At 47.8% G+C, this 22687-nt stretch overlaps 1 protein-coding gene and 1 long non-coding RNA gene across 5 annotated transcripts in view; one reads left to right on the forward strand and one right to left on the reverse strand.

The window, feature by feature from the left end:
- The window catches only part of LOC139059162 (uncharacterized), a 477146-nt gene that overhangs the window by 144587 nt on the left and 309872 nt on the right, over positions 1 to 22687 (forward strand). The window lies entirely within an intron of this gene.
- The window catches only part of LOC135916451 (microtubule-associated protein 4-like), a 94696-nt gene that overhangs the window by 20345 nt on the left and 51664 nt on the right, over positions 1 to 22687 (reverse strand). For 2 of the 3 annotated variants that reach the window (XM_065449809.2, XM_065449810.2), the window contains exons 2-4: positions 9120 to 12175; positions 6069 to 6100; positions 1935 to 2067 (exon numbers count right to left, since the gene is read on the reverse strand). In XM_065449809.2, the coding sequence (XP_065305881.1) occupies positions 1935 to 2067; positions 6069 to 6100; positions 9120 to 12162 (3208 nt within the window). In that variant the 5' untranslated portion in view covers positions 12163 to 12175. Of the gene's footprint in view, positions 1 to 1934; positions 2068 to 6068; positions 6103 to 9119; positions 12176 to 22687 lie in introns of all 3 variants that reach the window. The other variant, XR_010568938.2, reaches the window with a different exon arrangement.

The following is a 22687-nucleotide window of genomic DNA, read 5'->3' on the forward strand; positions in this document are numbered from 1 at the left end:
AGGTGATGAAATGCGGCGTAAAAATTCATCGACAATTACGATGCTCCCTAATACGAAATTCGAGTGCCGCTCTATACGTGTTTTCACTTCGCTATATATTAGCTGGCGTGGACAATCTGTCTCGTGCGGCACATTTCAATGGAGCGAAGTGTGGCGCGACTAAACGGGAGATCACGACAGGCAGCCCGTGAAGGACGCGTGGGCGCGATTCACAGCTCGTGCAGTGCTTTGTTTCCATATATGGTATCGGTGGCGTCCTATCGGTGAACGGACAACGCGCGCTACTCTGGCGCCATCTCGTAGCCATCGTCGCCGCAGGGCTTGTCTTGCGCGGTACTATGCTTTTCTTCTCACGCGATCGCCATACCCTCGTCCTCCGCTTTGCGCTTCATAGTTCTGCTGCGCCCTCCTCCACCGCTTTCCTCCCTTTGCGTTCCTTTCGCTATCGCCGTCTTCACCTTCCCCCCCTCCCACTGCGCTGCGCGTTCGCTCATTCATCCTTCGCTGTGCTCGTTCACTCGGTTATACCGAGGGACGCCGACGCTCGCCACCGAAAAAGGCTCTAAGAACGCTCTAAACGTGCGCTCCAAAAACGAAAATTACGGACTACTGGCTAAGATAAACCACGCAACGAAGTTATTGTGTATTCGAATAACGTATAAAGGGAAGGTAACTTTTATTTTGTAGCCAGTGATAATTACGTTCCGAAAAAAATTCGAAGCTCCGATGACGGCGGCGTTACTGGCTGTTAGTTGATTGACACTTGATATCGACCACCCTGCCGCACTCCCGTCTTTGGCAGCATTCACCTTACGAAACACGGGGCGGAAACTGCCTTTTAACAGCTTCACTAAGGCGCTGGGCGTGCCGTCTAAAGGGTTGCAGAAAATAGCGCCTCTTCTTTTCTCCAGTCACACTCTCTAACAGTGTCGCCTTAAAGTCTCGCTATAAAGGTCGATTTGGAGTCAAGGCAGGCGCTGTGCAACGTGTTCCAGTACGATCAATAAGTCGGCAGTTCAATGCACTGTCCAATGTGTCCGATAGGCTCACATACGTCGGGACTTCTTTGCGCTTCACCGGCGACAGCAATAAAATATGCAGCAAACGCCAGTTGTAGGATAAAATAATAATACAATCTGGGACTTTACGTGCCGGAACCACATCTGTTTATGAGGCACGCCGTATCTGGACGGTGCTGATCGTCTCGGATTCCTTTAACATGTACCCGATGCGCGGTACACCACCGCTTTTTGCGTTTCTCTACCATCGAAATGCGGCGGCCGAAGCAGAAAATCGAAACCGCCGCCTCATGCTTAGCAGCTCAACGCCATAGCCGCCAAGCCACCTCAGCAGCTTTCAAGCGGCAGTGCTTGAAAGGGGGTTAATTTCAACTTTGCTCGCGATGCAAACTATTTGCTAAATGCAGATTCTTTCTCAGTTAATATGAAGTCCTGCACTATCTATGAGCTGTGCTATAATGTACTCATTATTCTCCCTTTTGTTGCGGTATTTAATTATTCCCAAACTTTTCAGTTATACGTTTGCTTGGAGAATAGCTTCATCTGTGCTATATGACTGCTTTCTCATTCTTTTTCTTTTTTTTTCAAATTTTTCTGCCCATCTCAGTATGTTTGCTTTGTGCATTTGTTGAATGAACAACTAGATTTTACTGTAGAAAGAAAATGGGGGAAACTGCTGTATTTGTATTCCTTTGTATTCCTGTGCTGTATTCATTGATAATAACGAAGTTTCTTCGCATATTCTTTTAATGCGCAAGTGCTTCGGCATGTGTGATTTATGTAATCGGCGACATAAGAAGTCCCACGCCAGCGTTGGGCTGTACTGGACCTCTTTCTGTATGTATACTTGCGATGTGCCTATTACTTTACAGTTATCAGTAAACTTCAGCGTCAAAACAGGGAACCAGCGCTTACTTTTCTGCTCGGAGCCAGGTGTCCGCGCAGTCTTCGACGGGGAGGTGACGCCATTCTTGGTGGGCGCAGTCTTCTTAGGCGACGGTCCGCCTTTTTCGTGAATGCTGCTGGGCTTCTTGGGAGAGCTGGGCGTCTGGAATAGAGTACCGCTTGGTTATTTGAAGCGAACGGTGATTTCCATAGCTACCATATGAACGTTCCGCGCTTGTTTCGGGCTCCCGCCTGTGCCTCGACAATGCGTGTTCGATTATATTAAAGTATATCCCATGCGCATTGATTTGGTGGAATGTGTCGATAGGAGCCCCTGAAAGGCCTCTGTATCAGCACATGCCACTTGGAATAGCATGAGTTAGGGGCCAGGAGACACAATGCGTTTTCGGCCCGCATTCATATGAACAGCATACGCTGGAGCTCTTTCCACGAACACGCATAGGCCACTCAGTTTAGCGAAGGTGGCTGGCGAACGACGCGCAGTTCTTACAAACGAAAAAAAAGTATTGCGAAATGTGGCTGTTGCAATCAAGAACGTTTTCTAAAACCATATATGGCAGCGTTTTTACGTACTACAGATTCACTGTCTCTGCTCTCTACAGCCCTATCAGTTTCTTAATGGAGTCTTACTTCCTGGACGTACGCCCATGTTTTAAGGTACTACGCTGTTGTGCAAACCTGCAAAGTACTAATTTCGGCTACATTGAGTTATTTCACGGGTGCACAAAAAACTACAACACAATACCCTGGTTTGGGCGAGCTCGTTCATCTTGACAGTTTTGATAAATGAAAACGAAAGGAACACATACGACCGGACAAGTGCTGAACTCCCAACTTGTGCTTATTTCAAACGATCATCTATTTTATGCACTGTGCATCAGGTACATCATGCAGGCACCATCACATAAAATAATGTATGATCAATCAGTTCATGTGCCTAGATGCCCGGAAAGAAATGTCACTTCGTTTTCCTGCAACGCCAAAGACGGATAGCTGACATACTTATCATCTGACTTCCTTATAAAATACGCTTGAACTATTTGGCGTTCTGTTGTGTATCAGATACCCTTAGACTGTGGACGCGTTTATTTAGGAGAAGCTGACCAGTGCTTCAATGGCAGCGCTAGAGCGCACAATAATGACGTTAGAAAAGGATACGGTAGTAAATTGGCTTAACACTGCAAGAAGCGCTCATGCACAGCCATGTTTGGCGACACAACTTTCTTCAGGAAAGAAAAACAAAACAAAACAAAACGCAAAATAGTTGAAACGTATTTTATAAGGAAGGCAGTTGACTTGTGTGTCAGCTGCCCATCTTTGGCATTGCAGGAAAAAGAAGTGACATTTCTTTCGAAGCACGTGAACTGACTGACCATACAATCCTTTATATGATGATGCGTGCGTGGTCTACCCGATGAGCAGTGCACAGAACAGATGATCGTTTGAAATAAACACCAGTTGGAAGTTCAGCGCCCGTACTGCCGTATGTGTTCCTTCCGTTTTCGTCTTTATGAAAACTGTTGCTACATTTCGTTTCCACACGGAGTGTTGCAACACGGTATATGCGCACCATACATTCTCCAAATTTTCATTTATGCAAGCGTAGTGACTATAAAGCACGCGGAATAGTCAGACTTCGTACGGGATGCTTTACTAAGGCATAACGCAAGCGCTTTTTTTTGTATTCCTGTCATTTCGCTGCTGCTGTGCTCTCCCGTCGTCCTTGAAACTGAAGGACCTCGTCATACGTCCTTCTCCCGCACTTAGAGACGCTGCGTTGCGCGTGCCTAATTCGGCTGTTTCGCTTTTCTCGAGCCGCGCCGTGCATTTAAACGCGTCGCATCCCTTTCCTCGAAACGACCATCCATGGTGGTCCGCAGCTGAGACGTTCCTCAGATGAGTACGAGGTCGCGCGCGCGAATCCCTATTGCGGCGCCCTCATTACTATAGGGGCGCCCAGTGGGAGAATAGTCGTGCACTTAGATTTAGGTTCACGTTAAACGGCACCGGATTATCAAAAAATGGATTCGGAGCTTCCCGCCTCAATGTGTTCCACAATTAACTGTACATTCGAACCAAGTTTTAACGAACATACGTATATGCGCTAAAGTATTAGCAATATAAAGTATTATCGCTAAAATATTACCGATATATCGGATGATTCGGTATACCCACACTCACCCTATCACAAATTTAAGCTAACTTTTTGATGCGTTCGTCATAAGGTGGATTGTTATCTCCAGTGGAGAAGAGAAGCACGCAAGGAACCCATTTACTGATAACAAAGCTACACGTAAACCCAGGTTGGTTTTTCCTGCATCTTGATCTGCTCCTTCGGGTCAATGAGAATGGCTTCCCGGTGAGCGACATTGTGAACGCTTCCGTAGTGCACTTCCCCCAATGCCACCACTACTGGCGCAGCACATCTGACGCAAAAGTGTGCAGCTGCACAAAAATAAATACCTCAACGCTGCGCTTGAGGCATTCAAGCGGCTTATCTGCGTTGGCAGCGGTTCGAGGCCAGGAGTTCGATATGATCAATGTCCAGTTCATTACGAGGAAGAAGCTTCGCATGAGTACCGGTCAGTAACTTTCGCATGTTCGATACAAATAACAATGAATAATTTGCGTTATCCGGGCTCATTTTGTTTGGTTTTGTCTCTGCACCATTTTGTAACATAAACATTTACCAATAATTGCTCAGTGCTTGTACTCATACCTGACGCGCACTGCTTGCACTGTTTTTTTTTCTTGGCGAGCGAGCCCTTGTTAATATTTCTACACTATTTCCTACTTCAAAGAATAGTGGAAGTGACTGCTTTGATCTTTTCACTGCCTCGGAAAAGTCCACTAAAAACTTGCTTCATTAATTAGTGATTAGTGCCTGACAGCACGTTGTATGGAAGCAAGAGGAAGGAAGGAGACTAAAGAAAACGCGCTCTATTTTCCCAAAGACTGATACATACTTCAATGGAACATCACAGAGCGCAGGTTGTGCATAAATAATTCGTAATTTTATAATTTATCAGCAACAAATACAACGGTTAACTATTACCTTGCCCCATCAGTTTCTTTCTGTCGTCTTTTGGTTCAGACAAACTGCGCTCTTAATTTTAATTAGCAGTGCACCAGGTATTGTGACAGTAGCAGATTCCGCTTAATGCAATAAGTTAAAGCCAACAAGTACAAGGTTTTATGGGTTTGATTTGCAAACTTTTTTGGTTAATGTATGCTTGTAAAACCAAATTCTTTAGTACTTGCTGAAAAAAAAAGGTCTTCGTTACTAGAGGCATTACTGCTGTTGTCACCAAAAATGACAAACCAAATGGGCATTTTCTCTGGAACCTTCCTCCACTGACAATGAATTTCACTTGTAATTGGTTGTAAGAAAAATATTTATGTTTAGAGAAATGATTCTCGAATATAAGCGAACTATAAAACATTTGCGGTCTAATATAGATGATCGGTAGTGAGGAACACGAATCTATTGTGCAAATGTAAATTTGATAATAGAAAAACATGAGTTTTTTTTTGTCAGTTGTTCAAAGACATGCAGCCCATTTTCTTCTTTACATCAGTAGTTCCTAATAATCCGGGCCCATATTCACGAAAAGATCTTACGTTAGGATTGCTCGTAAGAGAAAATTTCAGCCAATCCTGCTGCTGGACTTATTGTCGGCGACGGCGACTGGTCAAGAAAAGGAAGACTTACTAACGGAACACTTAGTTAATTCGGCCCCTGGTCGCTTGAGCAGTAGTAGTCTTTGAAGGGCCACATTTTGAGAATTATGAAGTTAATGTAAGAATATCCGTTCACCTATAAACAAAAATTGCACTGTAAGGCTAACATGTAAGGAGAGAACGTTTGAGTAGCGTCCAGACGTGAAAAGTCAAACGTAAGCGCAGAAGCAGCGACACGCCTTTACGAAACTGTCACCACTTGTCAAGCCTGCCCACATCCATGACGTTTATTAGTTAAAGTTCGTCCAAGCGAGCATAAATTTATGCAGTTTCCCAAGCGAAAGAGCAGTTGGGAGCCGCTTTCCCGTCAAACGGAAGAAGTGATTGTATTCCTCGGGCGCAGCTTCTACTTTCTCCCCTCACGCCAGGGGTCGCACAAAAGAACGAAGGAGCAATACAAACCTTTGCCTTTGCATCTGCTGCTGCGGAAGTCTCTGCAAAAGTGAGAAAGAAACAAAAACCATATTGTTAGTTTCCGTCTTTCTTCGGATAGCGTAGCGCGCGGCATTCAAGAGTCATTTGGGAATGAGCTTTCTCGCCGAGTTAATGCCTTTCTCCACGTTTCAGGCGGTTGATAATCAAACCAGGAAACGCTTAACCTAATGTGATATTAAGCTTTGCGGGAATACAATGCTTGATTACAATCACGGCAAAATTGAAAAGAAGATTGCTTTGATGGCCTAGACGCTCACACACAAAAAGGATCAGAGCCGCCACTTCTAGCGATTGTCCCGAAAACGGAATGGAGAAAACCGGGAGGTAATCAGAAACATTAACGGGATCTGAACTTTCTGTTTTGTTTCTTGAACTAATCCTTCTCCCTTGTGATGATGCCTAGAAGCCCTTAATGCGAGAACATTTTTTTCTCTTTTCACCCGTTGTCAAAATGAATGAGCGTATTATGCCTCTCAAGGTAAAAGTCTGTCGGCCTATATAATCGCTTGTGCTTTCAAGCATCATTAGGATGATTCGTTCTAAATATGCTAAAATAAGAAAAAAAAAGAGAAAGAAACGGGACACCAGAACAGCCAACTAATGTGAATGGAATTGTGGTTATATTTGCACTCTGTACCAGCGTTAAAGGAAGTTTTCAAGGGAAGCAACGCGGAATTCCGAGCACATTCAGAGGGAGTGTCCCAGCTGCGGAATAATTAATTTTCCCACGCTGTGTTCCACGAACAATTGCAAATTTGAACCGCTGAACTAAATGACCGTGTGATTATAGCGGTACGTAAATCTGCAACAAATTCAGAATGTCGTGATGTCATATTTTAGGAAGCCGATTGTTTTAAAGACACATAGAAATTTCAGTTCACAAGTCTGCCATCCTGTCTTTGTGCAGTCAAAGTAAACTGGAATAGTGAGCTGCGCAACAAAGCGAGGAGTGTAGTCGATCACTGAGATAATATGCCGTAAAAAAGAGTAATGCCAGTAAAACTCTTATTATTCGCGTATGGAAACTTGGCATATTTCCCTTAGTTGCAATTCTTTTTCTTATTCAGTCTCTCCAGGCAACGGATTTTTTTTTGGCCAGCGTTGCTGGCAAGTCACGACTTCCTACATGACTTCCATGTATAGACAAGCAGAAATACTTGTAGATGTGAGGCAATTTCAAAAAGAGTAATACAGTGCCGATTACGTGCTGCACATTGACATAATTCTTAACAGTATGGCGGCAGAAATAAGATACTTGAACCAGATACATAGTGTGACCTGCATTTTTTTTTTCTTTTCAATGTCAACCTTCGCTATAGTGAATTTTAGTTTTGTCAAATATCTTCGCAATGATCTTTGCGGTAATACTGTTCTTCATTAATGAGATATAGAGGTCACTTCACTTAACCTGAAGCCTACCGTAAAGAAAGGCTTGGAGGGTGAAGACGCATGAGATCATCCACGTAGCCTTGCAAGAACAAAAAGTGCCTCTTCAAATGCGGTTGCCTTTCAAGATTGGTCAAACCTGATCACGAAAGTTTCTCGTATTCACTGAAAGATTCCATGCTGTACTTCCCCTTTCGTAGTGATCATTTAATTTTCCGTATAAATGGCTGGTTTGCAGAAGTTAACGCTCACCACCCGGATTTTTTGTTCTTTTGGTTCTTGGGTATGGCATTCTGAAAATTAGTTTTGTATCGCAATTCAGGCCAACTAAAACTAGCATTTGTGGTAGGTGACCATTTATGACAACTCTACGCCTAAAGCAATCGATGGAACAGGGATGAGTTTATAGGTAATAGAGAAAAGTATTTTTTCGAAGGTTGATCACCGTAACGGTCGTCTAAACCACAGAGCTCGATTCCCGGCAATCGAGCGTGCAATGTATAAAGCTAAACAGTTTGATGACGGGCGCCAATAACATTACTCGACGACTCCTTTAGTTGCTGCATACCCTCAAAAAGTTTCTCAAACGACGCGGCAGAAGGTGGAGAAAGCATTCAGGAAGAACACGTATCGATCTTCGGAACAAAGCCAAACACTGACCTTTCGTCAGCCATCTTTGAAACGGAAACGCCAGCAAATAGGGCAGTCCCCTCGCCGCAGCGTCCTGCATTTTTTCCCCCTTTTCTGTTGCACCGCTGACCAGTGTCCAGTGAGGAACTTCGCGAGAACTCTCGTCGGTCTCTCGGAGGCACGAGAAGTAAAAAAAAACGTGGCGCAGCGCTGCCGTCGTCTTTACGTGGACTGTACGCAAACGCGGTGCTGGTCCCGGAACACGTGCCGCGCCATTCTCCACCCACGAGCGCGCTTTCTGCTCGGAAGCCAGAACTCGGACGCGTCCGGCACGAGCGAGGACCGCACGTCAAGGGCGAATTCGTGAGCGGGCCGCATTGGCTACGCGTCTGCCACCGGGCGTGACCCTCGCCGCTAACAGAGGCAAGGCCGCGCTAAAATTTGTCTTGCAGGCCACGCCCAGTCGAATACAGTACACGGGAAGAAGCGCTAATATGCCTTTAAGCTTTCACTCACACCGTTTTGCACAGCAGATAGTATTTTGGAAGCACGCCGAGCCAACAGTGGCAGTGTTGCACTGTGTCGAGGGACCGATTGAAATAATCAGCTGAAAAAAGAAATGTCCAACCTACTTTCCTTGTGCATTTTTTTCGGTATATAAGCCTGTAAGTTGTACGTGAGCAGTAACCAGCAGTAAAGCGTCCCGCCTTGTCGTCTAGTAATGAGAAGACGCGATTGGCTGCCCGTACAGTCCTGACGCCTTTCTCCATCGAATCTGGAAGCGTATAGCTGGGGCTACTGCGTAAAGCCTCAGTGCTTTCTTACTCAGAAATGCCGAGACTAAGGATTTGTCACTGCACCGAAATTGTATGGAGATAACTCACCGGGCATGTCGTAAGCCATCTACCGCGCTGTCTTAGTAGAGCTGGCAGTAGAGTGTACGTTAAGATGTCTAATTACCATTAACCGAGAATTGGCGAACGGGGTACGCTGTGGGCCCACCTTTTTTGTCAAGAGTCCTGGGCGGACCTTTGCCCGTCGCGCGCTTGGACGGCGACTTTGGCAAGCCGGTTTTCTTTTTCACTGCTTCCGCAGGTGGCGTAGGTTCAAGTTCGGAAGGAGCTGCCCCGTCGGTGGCCTCTTCGGTCTTTTCCTCGGACACTGTTTCGGCCGTCGGCTTTTCATTTTCTTCGGCAGCCTCGGAAGCTTTCTTGCTTTCGTCTCCAGCCTCTGGCTCAGCGTCGGCCGCAGTGGCGGCTTCTTCACCACCTTGGTCTTCAGACGCCTGTTCCGCGGTCTCGTCCGCACGCACTGGCATGTCACTGCCAGGCTCCTCAGCTTCTTTTTGAGCAGCTTCAACCTTTGTTGTTGCTTCTTCACTTGCCTTGTCGCCAGACTCAGGTGCTTCGTCTTCTACCTTTTCTGGTGTGGCTTCGTCTGTAGGCTCTGGCTGGGCTGCTTCTTCTTCGACTGCTGTAGTAACGGGGACTTCATCCGTCTTTACGATTTCTTCCTCGGACGCTTCCGCTTTGTCTTTGGTTACTTCTGAAACGCTTTCCTGGGGCTCAACTGCGGTGGGGGCTTCTTCTTGAGTAACCGGTTCTGGAGCGCCGGACACTTCAGAGTCGCCGCGTGGCGCCTTCGACGGCTCTTCTGCAGATTTACTTACTATTTCTTTGTTCTCTGGCTCTGCAACAGCGTCTGAAAGTTTTGGCGGCGCCGCAGTTTCTTCGTTTGTTTTAATTTTGTCTGGCTTTCCTGGCTCTTGAGGAGGGAGCTCTTGGACGTCGAGTTCCTCTGCTCCCCCCTCTCCCTCCTTTGGCACGTTCTGATTCGCTTCTTTTTCTTTCGCCAAGGTTTCCTCGGTTGCCTGTGACGGTTCTTCCTTACCGACACCCGGTTCAGGAGAAGCCGCGGCTTTGGACGTATCTTTTGCTGCGTCGTCATCGTGGGTGCGCTCCGCTTCCTTTGACGGCTTGTCACTCTCTGCGGTGACGTCGCGAACTTGCGTGGTTTCTCCCTTAGCCGGTGAAGGCTCGCTGGGTTTCTGCGTCGCGTCGGGAGGCGCAACCTCTTTGGCGTCATCTTCCTTGGCGACACGCTCGGCCTTTTCTTCAGTTTTTTCCTCTTGCTTGTTAGGACTGGCGGCAGCTTTCGCCTTCTCGTCCTCTCGTTCTGCACTATCCTCCAGCGGAGCCGTTTCGGCGACCTTGCTTTCCTGTGGAGGACCTTCAGTCTTTACACTTGGCGTCGTGTCCACTTGCTTCTCGAGCTCATCGGCTTTTTCGACTTTGTCAGCTGGTTTCTCTACTTTTTCGGGTTCTTCTGCTTGTTTTGTAGTAGGAGCGGAGGGAGGTACTTCTGCCGCAACTTTCTCGGGCTTCTCTTCTTTGTTGACCTCTTCGCTAGGTACAGCCGTTTCTTTCTCGGGAACTTGCACTCCTGGTGGTTCTGCCCGCTCGCCTGCTTTCACATCGGCGTCGAGAACATCCCGCGATTGGTCATGGGCTTCCTCGCGCTCGACGTCCGGCTGCGGAGTTTTGGCACCCGGTTCGAGTTTTGTTTCACCAGAGCTCGGAAGGCCGCTCGCGGCGCTCTTCTCGGTCTCTTTAGCGACAGGCTGCGGTTTGCTGGCTTCCGGTTCTTTCGCTTCTTCCCCTTTCGGTGGAGCCAAGCCCTCGACCTCGGCGGGGTACAACTGCGCCCTGATTGCTTCCTCGTCTAACAGGTCGTCTAGCGCGGCGCTGCTGGAATACGCGTCCTTGGGCGCGGACTCCTTCCGTATCGCGTCGGGGTGCACCATGTCAGTCGTGCCAGTGTGGCACGCCGTAGCTGGCATAATTGATTCGGTCACTTCTTGCAGCCTCGCTTCCTCCACGGGTCCGTTCCCTTTTATCGTTTCCGCCGGTTGTTCGGCCATTTTTGTCTTTTGCTTGTCCTCCTCGGCTTGTTTCGGTTCATCCTTTGCCGAGCCAGTCCGCGATGGCGCCTCGTACACTGGCGGCGGCGGAATGGAAGATTTTGGCCTCGTGTCGTCAGGTGTGGGCTGTTTAGCGTCTCCAGCGCCGTTCGCGGAGGGCTGTAAACTCGCGCCGTCCCCTCCGGGACTCGCGTGTTCCTGCGGAACTTTAGTGCCGGCGTCCGCGACAGATTTACACGTCTCCTGGGGCAACACCGCCACCCCGTGAGATGGCTTCCCATTCTCCGCTTTGCCTTCGCCTGCCTCTGCAGCGCTCCAAGTTACTTTTGTCAATTCGCTGGGAGCCGTTTCCGAAGCTTCGCTTCTAGCTTCCACCAGTCGCTTTTCTTCCCGAGTTGCAACTGCTGTCGGAGAGGCGACGGCGTCGGCAGTTTTGGCACCGGGCTTCTCTTCCGCCATTCCTTGGGGCTCTTGGTCGGTTTGCGTGGACGCGCCCTTCGAGCCGCCGTCTTTCGCTGCTTCAACTTCTTTGGCAGGTTTCTTGGCGACGCTGCTATCACTCTCGGGTCGCTGTTGCTCCTCTTTCTCTTGCGAAGGCACTGCACCGTCTCGATCGGCCGCCGGGGCCGACGGAGGCACCTCACGTGATTCCTTTTCTGGTCCCGTTCGTTCTGTCTTGTCCTCCATCACAGGCTTCTTTTCTGGCACTTCGGTGGAGATTCTCTCTGGCTCGGGATATGTGCTCGGGGCGGCGCCGGACGGCTGCTTCTCGTCCGATGGAGGGGGTTGACTCTTAGCGGGAGGCGCAGGCTTGTCGCCACCTCCGGCGTCGCTCACTGAGGGCACCGGCGCCGTGCGCTCAGATTCGCCTCCGGCCTCCCTTGCTGGCGCGACGCCGCCTTCACGAGGCTTCGCCGGTTCCTGAGTCGCTGAATGTCCGTTTGCGGCGCTCCGCGTCGCAGCGGGGTCCACTGTCTTCGGGAGGAGGTCATGATGGCTCTGTGCTTGGTCGTCCGCAGTCGTCGAAGGCTTGGCACTGGCGTCGGCGGACGCTATGTGGTCGCTTCTCGCTGCTGTCTGGGCGGCACTTGGCTGGGACACTTCCGCGGCGCTAGCCTTGTCCATGCGGCCGTGGTGTCTGCGCGCAATGGGGACACGGGATACTTTTCAGAGACCGAAGCTGCAAATGACAAACGCGGGACACACTTGGCGGAAGTTGAAGAAAGTGGCACAGGCTTTGCTGTTTTATATAAGAAAAGAAGGAAAAATCTGGAAACAGTTTTTTTTTCTACATAGTGTTTGTTGCTCCGCATACCTCTCTGCCCAAATGACAGGTTCTTGGCTACCTGACATGCGTTTCAAAAATGCTCGATTTCTCGATAGCTCCCCTGTTACCGCTTTGAATATGGTGTTCCTTGTTTTATTTTTCCCTAGACACCGTACGTTACTTTAGGGCGTTGAGGTTATGAATTCACCGAAATGGTGGTTTTATAAAGCGCGCTTGTTGGTTTTGCCTCTACTTCTCTCACTCTCTCACGCTCTCGTGACTTGCAGATCGCGTTTCAAGCACGTTCGCCTCCCCGCACTTATGAAAGAACTCGCGGAACGCGTCGAACCCGTTGTAACTAATTATTATTTAAATTATGGGGTTTTACGTGCCAAAACCACGACCTGATTATGAAGCACGCCGTAGAGGGGGACTTCGGAGTAATTTCGGCCACCTGGGGTTCTTTAACGTGCGTCTAAATCTAACTACATGGGTGTTTTTGCATTTCGCCACCATCGAAAGTCGAACTCGTTGTAGTAGATCACGACGCAGACGGCGATAAAAAGAGTTGTCCAACATTGCGCCCATGCTCGACAAAAATCAAACATGCTGGAACGCTCCTGAAGAGGCAAGGAAATTTTGCGAATTGTGTTAAAATTGTTAGACAGAAAATATGAAGCCATTGGACCATATGCGGAAACGTTTCACTAGCTTGCAGGCGCTTTTCACCAAATATTGCACGAAATGCCTCGGCGATTTACTATCCACCAAGCCTTCACGTGTAACGCTGTTTCGCGACTGAGCGCAGCCCATGGTATCTCGCTCGTGATCGCGGAAACATCGCCGATAGTTAATATGGTAATTACCACTACATAACGAACACTTTTTCCAATTGTAAAGCTGGCCTAAGTAAACTGAAGGCATTTTCTACCCGCGGCTATGGCGTTGCGGCTGTCGAGCTCAAGGTTGCGGGTTGCGGTCCCGCCCGTGGTGGCCTCATTCCAATGTGGGCGGAATGGAAAAAATTCTCATGCACCGTGCAGTGGGTGCACGTTAAATAACCTCAGGTGGTCAGAATTAATTCGGAGTCCTCCATTACGGCATGCCTCATAATCATATCGCAGTTTTGGCACTTAAAACACCAGTAGTAAGTTTCTTATTTCCCAAATGATTGATGGTGTAGCTATTTAAGTCAACACACACTTAATTCGTTGTGTGAGACGGCAAATGCATAGACGGGACTCAAGCTGTAAAATACCGTTCAACATTCAGATGATGATAATAATGCTGACAATGACGAAGACTCCAATCTAATGATAATCATGACAACGACAATGATCACAAAAAGTGGTATTAAATCACCATGTAGAATAGGCCAGCAGTTGGGTGGTAGTTAGATAATACGAAGTTGAGTCCATAAAGAAAGTAAACTGATAACTAGTGAAACAAAGGAGTGCGTGACACAGTAGTCAGCCTTGTTAAGCGTAAAATAAAATTTAAAAGTGGGTATAAGCTTGTAGAAAATATGAGGACAGCATCACAAATCTTGAGCGCGAATTTTCAATTCGGTTGAGAATTATAATTTCAGAATTTTAGTAAGAGAAAGAACTTGTGTGGGATATGATAAGGAGTCATTATACAGGTACTGTGTGGCAGTTTTCTTGCTTCGCAAAAGTAATCGCTGATAGCTAGGCAAACGTTCCCATGGCCAAAGCTCAGTACCTACTGTTAGCGTGCACGCGGTTCGGATTACGTCTTCATACAAGTAGTTTCCGGTGCTGCAGTTAGTAGGATATACGTGTGAGGCAGCGAAGCGCACTTTACAATTAGAAAGTGCGCTCGTGGAATGTTTAGAACACTTAATTTTGGATAACTCAACCAATTCAGCTTATTTGATTCTGTGGATTTCTGAGAAAAGGTAATAAAAACGAATAATAAAACTGCACAAGTTGCAAACTTATTTCCCGTCTGACTGCCCTTATAAATTAATGCTTATATGCTCACAAACCAAGCGGTCGAAAATTATAATAATTCATTGTGACAGTTTTGGGTGATTTCATGCAACCAGCTCGCCCTGCGGTCCAGCAAGCTACCAGGCGTATCTATTAGGCGTAACGTTGAAGTCCAAAGTCTGACGAAATCGTCCATGTTCGCGAAGGATCATACCGAAGACAAAGAAGAAGCCTACCAAGGGGAAGGAATTGTTTAAAAATTACCTTTTTGCTCCTGAAATGGGAGCCTTGTTCATAATGAATTAATGAACAAGGATCTCACAATATCTGAAGTTTTTAAATAATTCCTTGGTCTTGGTCAGCCTCTGTTTTGTTTTCTTCTTATTAACCTTACGTTCGCCGTTTATAGCTTTCGAAAACGTAGTTTATGCTCTGACATATAATTTAAATTGTCTTCAGAGAGCGTGTATATTGAAGAGTGCGGACGGAGCATATATAGTACATGAAAAAATATCCAAACAACAGAAAAAAATTATTTATACCTAACGTCAAACACCTAGACTGAACGGGTAATATTGAGCAGGCGCTCCACCACCGACTCTCCGAACGTGTTATTGAAGACAAAAGCGATTTCCCGACTACAACTTCAAAGAAAGAAAAGCACAGCTCAAAACTTTCACGACTTTTTAATAGCAAGCTGGCCTGATATTCGGCACTATATTTATCACCCTTTATAACCACGCTAACTCACACCACCACCCTCATTGTCCTGCAGCGATTTTTGTGAGATCAGGAACATCAAAGCATTTTGTTTACCCGCGAACGCTAGCAGGTCGAAATCAATTGGCTGAAGCATAGCCGCATAACCTGTAACACACTTGAACCTATTCTTATTTGTACATTCTTATCAGGAATATGTATTTGGTAACGGCCAACATGCTTGGGCTTCGTGTCCGCAGTATCTTATAAATAAATATTAATGAAAGAATGAGCAATGAAATTTCAATATGTTCATGATAAATTTCTAGCTTTCCTTTTTCCTACGCTTTTCTGCCGCACGGAATTGCTGAGGCAGTGAGGCATTAAATACACTGTGCAAGAAAACTGGTTCGGGTAACACGAAGAACGGGAACACCGCTCAATGTGTTTCGGGACATAGAACTCTGCACTCATCCGCAATTTATGAGGGTCGCACCTTCCACACAACCATTTACCCGTCTTCATTGAAATGTGTGCATTCTGTTTTTTTTTTCGAGTTCGCTGCCAAAGAGAGAGAAAGATACAAGCTTTGATGATATGCTGGATATGTTATCCTGGCTGTTCTCCTGAGATGCTACTCGAGTTTATGTATGTGGTGTTCAAATCCACGCCCCTACGACGATTACCTAGGGTTGGTAATATCGATCGTTGATTAATCGATAAAATGTATCCTGCAAAACGACTATTCTTCATCGACGTCCACCTTTCAGTTAATCGACCTAATGGATTAAACCTGTTCAATTAATCGTTTTAGAGAGTTTGACAAGGCTGGCGAGAAAATATTGAAATCATACTGGTATGGCGGCGCAAGAGTGGTCACCATGCGACTGCACTAGAGCGACTGTCTACTGCAGTTTTTCGAGTCTCGAGTGATGCCTAGCCGAGCGCTTCCCCTCCGTTTCCCCACACCGCACACACCACCAGGCCGCCCGAAGCCGGAGGCTTGAAATGCCCTCGCCATTGAAGGCATGCTATAACAACCCAGTCGTTGATCATCCTGCCACTCCCAGTCCACCAAAGACGTGTCCCAGCATGCGCTCCGGCTTGAAGCATGTATTTCGCATAGCGATGGAGTTCATGCCACGCTCTAAGCGTACCCTCTGAAACGTGGCGGTGGATTGCGCCACGAAGCTCTCGTTATATTACTTTGCCAAATGTCCCACCTATCTTCAAACAACGCCAAGAATTCCCAGCATCGTGATTTTTTAAACACTATTGGGAACTTTGTTTTTGTACGCCTCCGTTTGTCGTCTTCATATTTTCTGCCACCAAATTTCCAATCGCCTCTTACTGATCTCCTATTGCGGACATGTTTACTTTCCCTCTGCTATCGCTGAACCCAGGGGTTTCCGGGAGGCCAGAAAAGCCTAAACCGACCACTGGGCAGATATCGTCACGTTCTAATGAAAGACGTTCCCTCATTTCCCTCGTTTACGGCAGCAAGCACATGGTTCTTTTTTTTGTTGTTGTACCTCTCTTTATCAGTACGCGTTGTTAGGCATCCTGATCTCACTTCGAAAAGTAAAGAGCTTCCCTTTGAGTTATGATAAATTGTTTCTTTCCCGATTTCGTTTTTTTCCTTTTGGGTAGTTACTGGTAACAGGTTTCGAGTAATTGTGACGTGACGTCTATATCTGGCACCTGATACTTCCTTTCGCATAAATTGAATGCGCAACAATTAATCAAAATCGAGGCAAAAAATATCCCTAACGGTGGTGCGAACTCACAACAACTGATACATGTAAATGTGCGCTATTCGTTTCAATTTCTGGCGCTTGAGGAGACACGGACGCAAACGGCGTAGCTTACCAAAGAAATTTTCTGGCGCCGAAATCGTCAAGCCTTTCGTCCGTAAGTGCTTTTTGCCATTATTCTGCCGCCTTCGCTAATAATATCTACAGCATCTAGATTTCTCAGAATTTGCTCCTGAAAGATTGTTTGCTATTACTGGCCCTAGTGCTGTACATGCGCAAAAAGACAACGTTACTCGGGTCCTCTTGTACTCAGAGCTGACAGTATCCGAAGAGTTTGGGTCCTCAATTTATGTTCCCTGTTATTTTCGTGCAAATTCAACAGTATTACAGACAGTTTTTTTGTTTCATTATGATTATGTAATTATATTGTGTTCTTACGGTGGATGATGATTGAAGTATTGCGCATTCACTCCCACTACGTGTCACTCGAATGTGTTTTTATTCTTTATTATTAGTCATCGCAGTTATTAGGTGTCTTCTTTTTGAAGATTGCCGTTTCATTTGTCCCATAATTTCAATAGAGACATATGTGAGAATGGTGAAGCGCGATAGACGGGACAAAGGAAGGCGAAACAGACACGACAAGCGCTACTAACAACTGTTAGTAGCGCTTGCAACCAGTGAAACTGGAATCAGCTAAAGCACAGCCCTCGAGTTCTACAATTGTTATCCAGCAGGAGCCCCAACTATTTCGATACAAGATTTCGATACAAAATTACTTCGATACATAAAACTGGCGGAAATCTCAGCGTCACGAATTATTTATTTCTGTTCTTGTTGTCCTAACCAGCAATATGTTGTAGCATGTTCTTTTGAAACATTTAGGCAGCTTTTTAGAACACAATTTTCTTCCGAAACAGACAGCTCGGATTAAGACGTATAGTCTCTTTACAGTGGAGTAGTTACTTCGCATTACTAATGATCTGCTTAACGTTTTTGACAACGTCGGCTAGGCCGCTACAACTTCTTTAGACTTAGCAAAAACCTTAGACCACGTGTCACATTCTAAACTAAAATTAAAACTAACGAATCTCTTAAAGGATTGAGCGTATATTGCGTTAGCTTGACTCTTAACGCAACACCATCCTCGAGCCTGACCACGTGACTCGCCGCGCGCCTGGCTAAGAGGAGCGCCGCGCTCGCTTAGTCAGTGCGAGCTGGGCCATGGATGAGAGCGAGGCCGGGCCGTCTTCTCTGAACGTTGCGCGGGAGCGGGAGGCTTCGAGCCGTCATCGCCAAGCGGCGTCTGACCACCCCGCGCATATCGGCCGGCGAACTGCTTCACTGCCATAGCGCTGGCCATCTCAACCACCACTGCCGAGGTTATCCTTAGCGATTCCAAAACTGCAATCCGCAAATACTCGAAAGGCCGAGTTCATGAACCGGCACTGAAAATTCTCAATCATCAGACCCCCCTCAGACCAATTAAGCTCATCTGGGTGCCCGCGCACGCAGGCCATCCAGGCAATGAGATGGCCCATTCTATCGCTCGAGTAGCCGTCAACCGAGCCACGCCGTCCGATGACCTGGATAACGCCAGAGACCGATTGGTCGAATATCACGAGATCACCCTCCACTACCGCGAAATGCGGTTGAGATACCCTCCCCCAGATAAATCCTTAACAAAATTCCAACAAAGTACCTGGCGCCAGCTTCAGGCACAAACTTTTCTTTCTCCAGCTTTTCTCGCCCTGGTTCATCCAGGCCTATATCAACAAGAATGTACGCTCTGCGGCGCACCTAGAGCTAACTTCCATCACATTATGTTCTTATGCCCTGAGCTCCAGCCACCCTCTGAGTGGCAACTCACCGACGTCGAGGGATGGGAGACCGCGGTGTCTAGCTCCAACCCAGCCGACCAAATACGGCTGGTGGACTGGGCTCTGAGGGTCGCCGAGGGCCACAAACTCCCGGACACCCTACGCGCTCCTGAGCCCCCTCACAAGTAATGTTGCAAAAAGGCTCAAGCAATAAATGTTTACCACCACCACCACTGGAGAGGGTCCGGAATGCAACAGGCGTCCCACCGTCGAGATCACTGTAGCGACCGCGTTCGCGCCCTCTCCATTTGTGCTTCGGCGCTGCGCATGTTCGCGGCGTCTCTTTGCACGTCTAGCAGTTGCGCTTTCCCTGTGGCACAAGAGGCGTCGCACCATCGAACGATGCGTGTCCACCCAAGCCAACCCACAGTCATGTCTAGCCACCGGCATAGGCACAGCCGTCATGCCTGGCCTAACAATAATTGTGTACATAAGTATAATAATTACAGCTAAATCAAAGGTTAACCAAGTGAAGCCACTACTAAACCAGGCTAAACCAAGCTTTCACTTTGCATATTCAGGGTTAGCTGAGCTAAGCCGAAGCCAATTTTTTCTTTGTTTTATTGAATTGGTTCTATTAGTAACCGTCGCTGTTGAGTCAGTCTGTTGAGAAGGATCTACTTACTTAGGAGACATGCGCAGTTGCGCATGTCACCTAAATAAGTAGATTCTTCTTTTCCTTCTTTCTTTTTCTTTTTGCTGTGTTTGAATTGCCTTTCTACATTACTTAACCTAATATTCCTGAATGCCGAGTAATGACATTCTGCATTCGGTAGCGTAAAAACGAAACGCTCCTAGACCACCGTTTTCGTCTAACCATCGATTCTGTGAAGGCCTGCAAAGAGGCAGAGCTGAAGATTGGCACTGTCGGAGCAACTACACATCACCTGTAGTACACATCGCTAACTCTTGTCCAATTATCTGCGCTAAAAAATAATAATAGCTTTAGTGAAGCAGAAATTGAGCACAACGCCAGAGTAACACGTTTAGAAGGCAGGAATTTAGCAGTATATTTGTAGCAAGGGGAGCTCCAAGGAGTATCAGCCAGCTGAACGGGGAGGAGTAAGCCGAGGAGACAGGAAGACTCTTGCCTCCTCGGGGCTCTTTTTGCGGGTGCAAATAAACGTTATTTCTCTCTCTCTCTCTCGTGCATGTCTCCTTATTCAGCAGCAAAATGCTGTAACCAATAGGGATCGATGCTGGTACTAAAGGCACGGCTTAAGTGCTGCGCAGTGATTTACTTCACTTGCGAGCGCAAACGATAATCGTTAGAAGGCAGCAAACTGCATCCACACAATGCCCCATCAGCGACGTGACTGAATCTGAGGACGTGCAATGCGGAAGCAAGTTCAGATTAGAGGCAATCAACCGGGCTGAAAGGACAGATTTATGTTCCCAATAGACGGTCTAGACTCTAAAGGATTGCCAAGAAATTGAAATTTGCTGCGGTGCGCGCTACGCCGCAACGTTCTCCTTTCCTTTCCCTTCTTCACGGCCTACGCACATCGGAGAAAGTGTCTACGTCTCCTCTCCGCACCCCTTTACCCCTGTTTCCCACATGCAGCTACTACGACGCAATTCCATCTGTTCCTTCTATTATGCGTTGCATATTGCAATCGCTCAGTTCAGCCCTTGGGCGCGGCCGCGCAGCCACCATTGAAGGTATGAGCCATTGTTCATTGCTGCGCGTCTCATCTGTGGGTCTATTCTCTTTTAAGTTTGCTATGTTTGTTATTAGGTTGCTTGTATTTTTATGCGTTGCATATTGCAATCACTCAGTTCAGCCCTTGGGCGCGGCCGGGCAGCCACCATTGACCTTTAGCGCAACCACGTGACGTGACGTCACGACAGCCGGAAGAAAAGCTGGGCCCCAACTCGCGCAATATGCAACGCATTCTTGGCTTAACCAAGCTAAGCCTGGCCATTTTTATTCTATCGTTTCGCGGCAGAAAGTACTCTGAGCGCCGGCAGCAAAGTTTTGCGCCGACTTAGCACCTCTCAGGAACGCGCTCGTTAAAGCATGAAAAGCGGTAACGCGACGCGAACGTAACCAGCGCTTTGTGTTTGATGTGCAGGCGTCCCTACAGAACTCGCGCACGGCATGCGTCGAGTCGCGTACGGCATACGCAACTATGCGTCACCGAACCACGGCAGAGTCATTAGCAAGCGTCAGTGGCGTTAATGCCTGGCTGCACGGGAACGCGACGACCGGAGCGAGGCGCGGGCAGGCGTGTTCGCCGGGGCGTCCATTCTCGGAACAGTCAATGCACGCCACTGAAAGCGTGCCTCGTCGGCAGGATAACGTCAGACGCGGCTTGTGTACGCTCCTCTAAACGACGCGGAAGGCTTTAGGGCGAAGCGCCTTAAAGGATTTCGTCCAACGACGTATGGTTAAGGAGTCAGAGTAGTTATGGATGAGCAAAATTCTTCATTTATTACAAGGAGCGTAGGAAAGTTTCTCTTAATTCTTGATTTCGTTAACACAATAGTAAAGGTAGACTGAGGACTACACAGACCTATGGAAAGGTGGATGGTGGAGGGGTGCGGCGGCAACTGACCGCTTCTCATTGGCAGTGAACGCGTCAGAAGGCAAGCCCCTCATAGGTGCAGTAATTCGCACGGTTCCTACACGGGGTGATCATTTTTAAGTTTTCTTCCGGAATTTCAGAAAAATGACCTGCGGTAGGTAGCGTAATCCTTGCCCTTGAAGAGGCAGATGTTGCTAGCACGAGAAAACAAAACAGATATTCAGTTAATTGACAAACATTTACTATTTAACTTCTTAATTATACTGCGGCACATATTGCAATGTCCTAATTGTAGCCAGTGAGATTGAAAAACGCATCCACTTGAAGTGAGTCTCTAGGGTTCACGCAAACACACACACGCACGCGCGCACGCGCACGATAATGGTATAAGCTGTGAAAGGAGGATTAGATCACTGCGCATGCGTCAAATTCTCCGTCGGAGTCTTCTCTCACTCGGAATGCGTGCACCGGGTTTCCAAAGGCCGCCTTTATCGCCGAAAGTCGTCACCTACCGCCGGCACCGTTCCTGCCTCATAATTATACGAGCTTCGCACTAAGCTATATAGGCGCACTCCTGCATGCTGCCCCCTTCCGAACATGCCTCATCCGCTTTACTACGTGATGCGGGGAACGCGTCTAAAATTGCTGGTGAAGAGGAGCACGTGAGGCGAAGAAGCGTGGGAGTACGAGAGAAAGTGGCGAAGCTCTAGTTCTCGCCGCGCTATCGCCAGTGTTTGCAGTCGAGGGCGGCGCCAGTACTGAGGTGCTGGAATTTGCTTAATGAGCTGCTCAGTGCGCATACCTCGCGCAGCTCGTAAAAAAAGCTGACGTGCGCGCCCGGTTTTATGACTGCGCCGCTGGCGCGCGAAACGCGGCGCATCGCAGACGCGGAGCCGCCGCCGCCGCCGCAAACAGTCTAGCTAGCTCGTCTCAGAATAAGGCGCCATTAACGGGTCAGGTGTGCGGACGTGTCCGAGTTCCTCGGCTACATTATCAATGAACCACGGCTCAGGCGCTCCATGCCTCCCCACCCCACCGCTCCGCCCCCTTGAAGCGGCTCGATAACCGTAAAACCGGACTTCTCACGAAGGCGGGTACTTCGTTTTGAGAGATGCCCACGTTTGGCGAGTGCGCGACGTGCTTCGTACTGGAGATTGTCTCTCGAGGCCGCGGGCCCGTTGAAAGTGTGGCGTACACATTTCGGCGAGTTTGAAAGCGGCATTCTCGAAGCTCGTAAACTGCTTGGTTGTGGGAGCTCATAAATTATTGACGGGTCCGACGGTTATTCGTATTGCTAAGATAATACGAGACGCGTCGTACCTCATTGTCCTCGCCTGAACAGGTATCTCCTTTTAGAGTGCGAGAGGCAGCATAGTTTGGACAAGTTTACCGGCACAGAAACGGGGCGTCGACAGACCCGAGAGAGTCAGCAAATAGTAGGGAGCAAATGCTCCACTCTCAAGAGCGATGGTCATAAAAACGCACGTAGGAGGCAGACGCAAGGAAACCAAGCCACTGTGGATTCACGCACGACTTCATTACGGTTGCGTCGGCTTTGTATACGAGGGTT

The sequence above is a fragment of the Dermacentor albipictus genome, chromosome 4 (genome assembly GCF_038994185.2).
Source record: "Dermacentor albipictus isolate Rhodes 1998 colony chromosome 4, USDA_Dalb.pri_finalv2, whole genome shotgun sequence".
In the NCBI taxonomy this organism is placed as follows: domain Eukaryota; kingdom Metazoa; phylum Arthropoda; class Arachnida; order Ixodida; family Ixodidae; genus Dermacentor; species Dermacentor albipictus.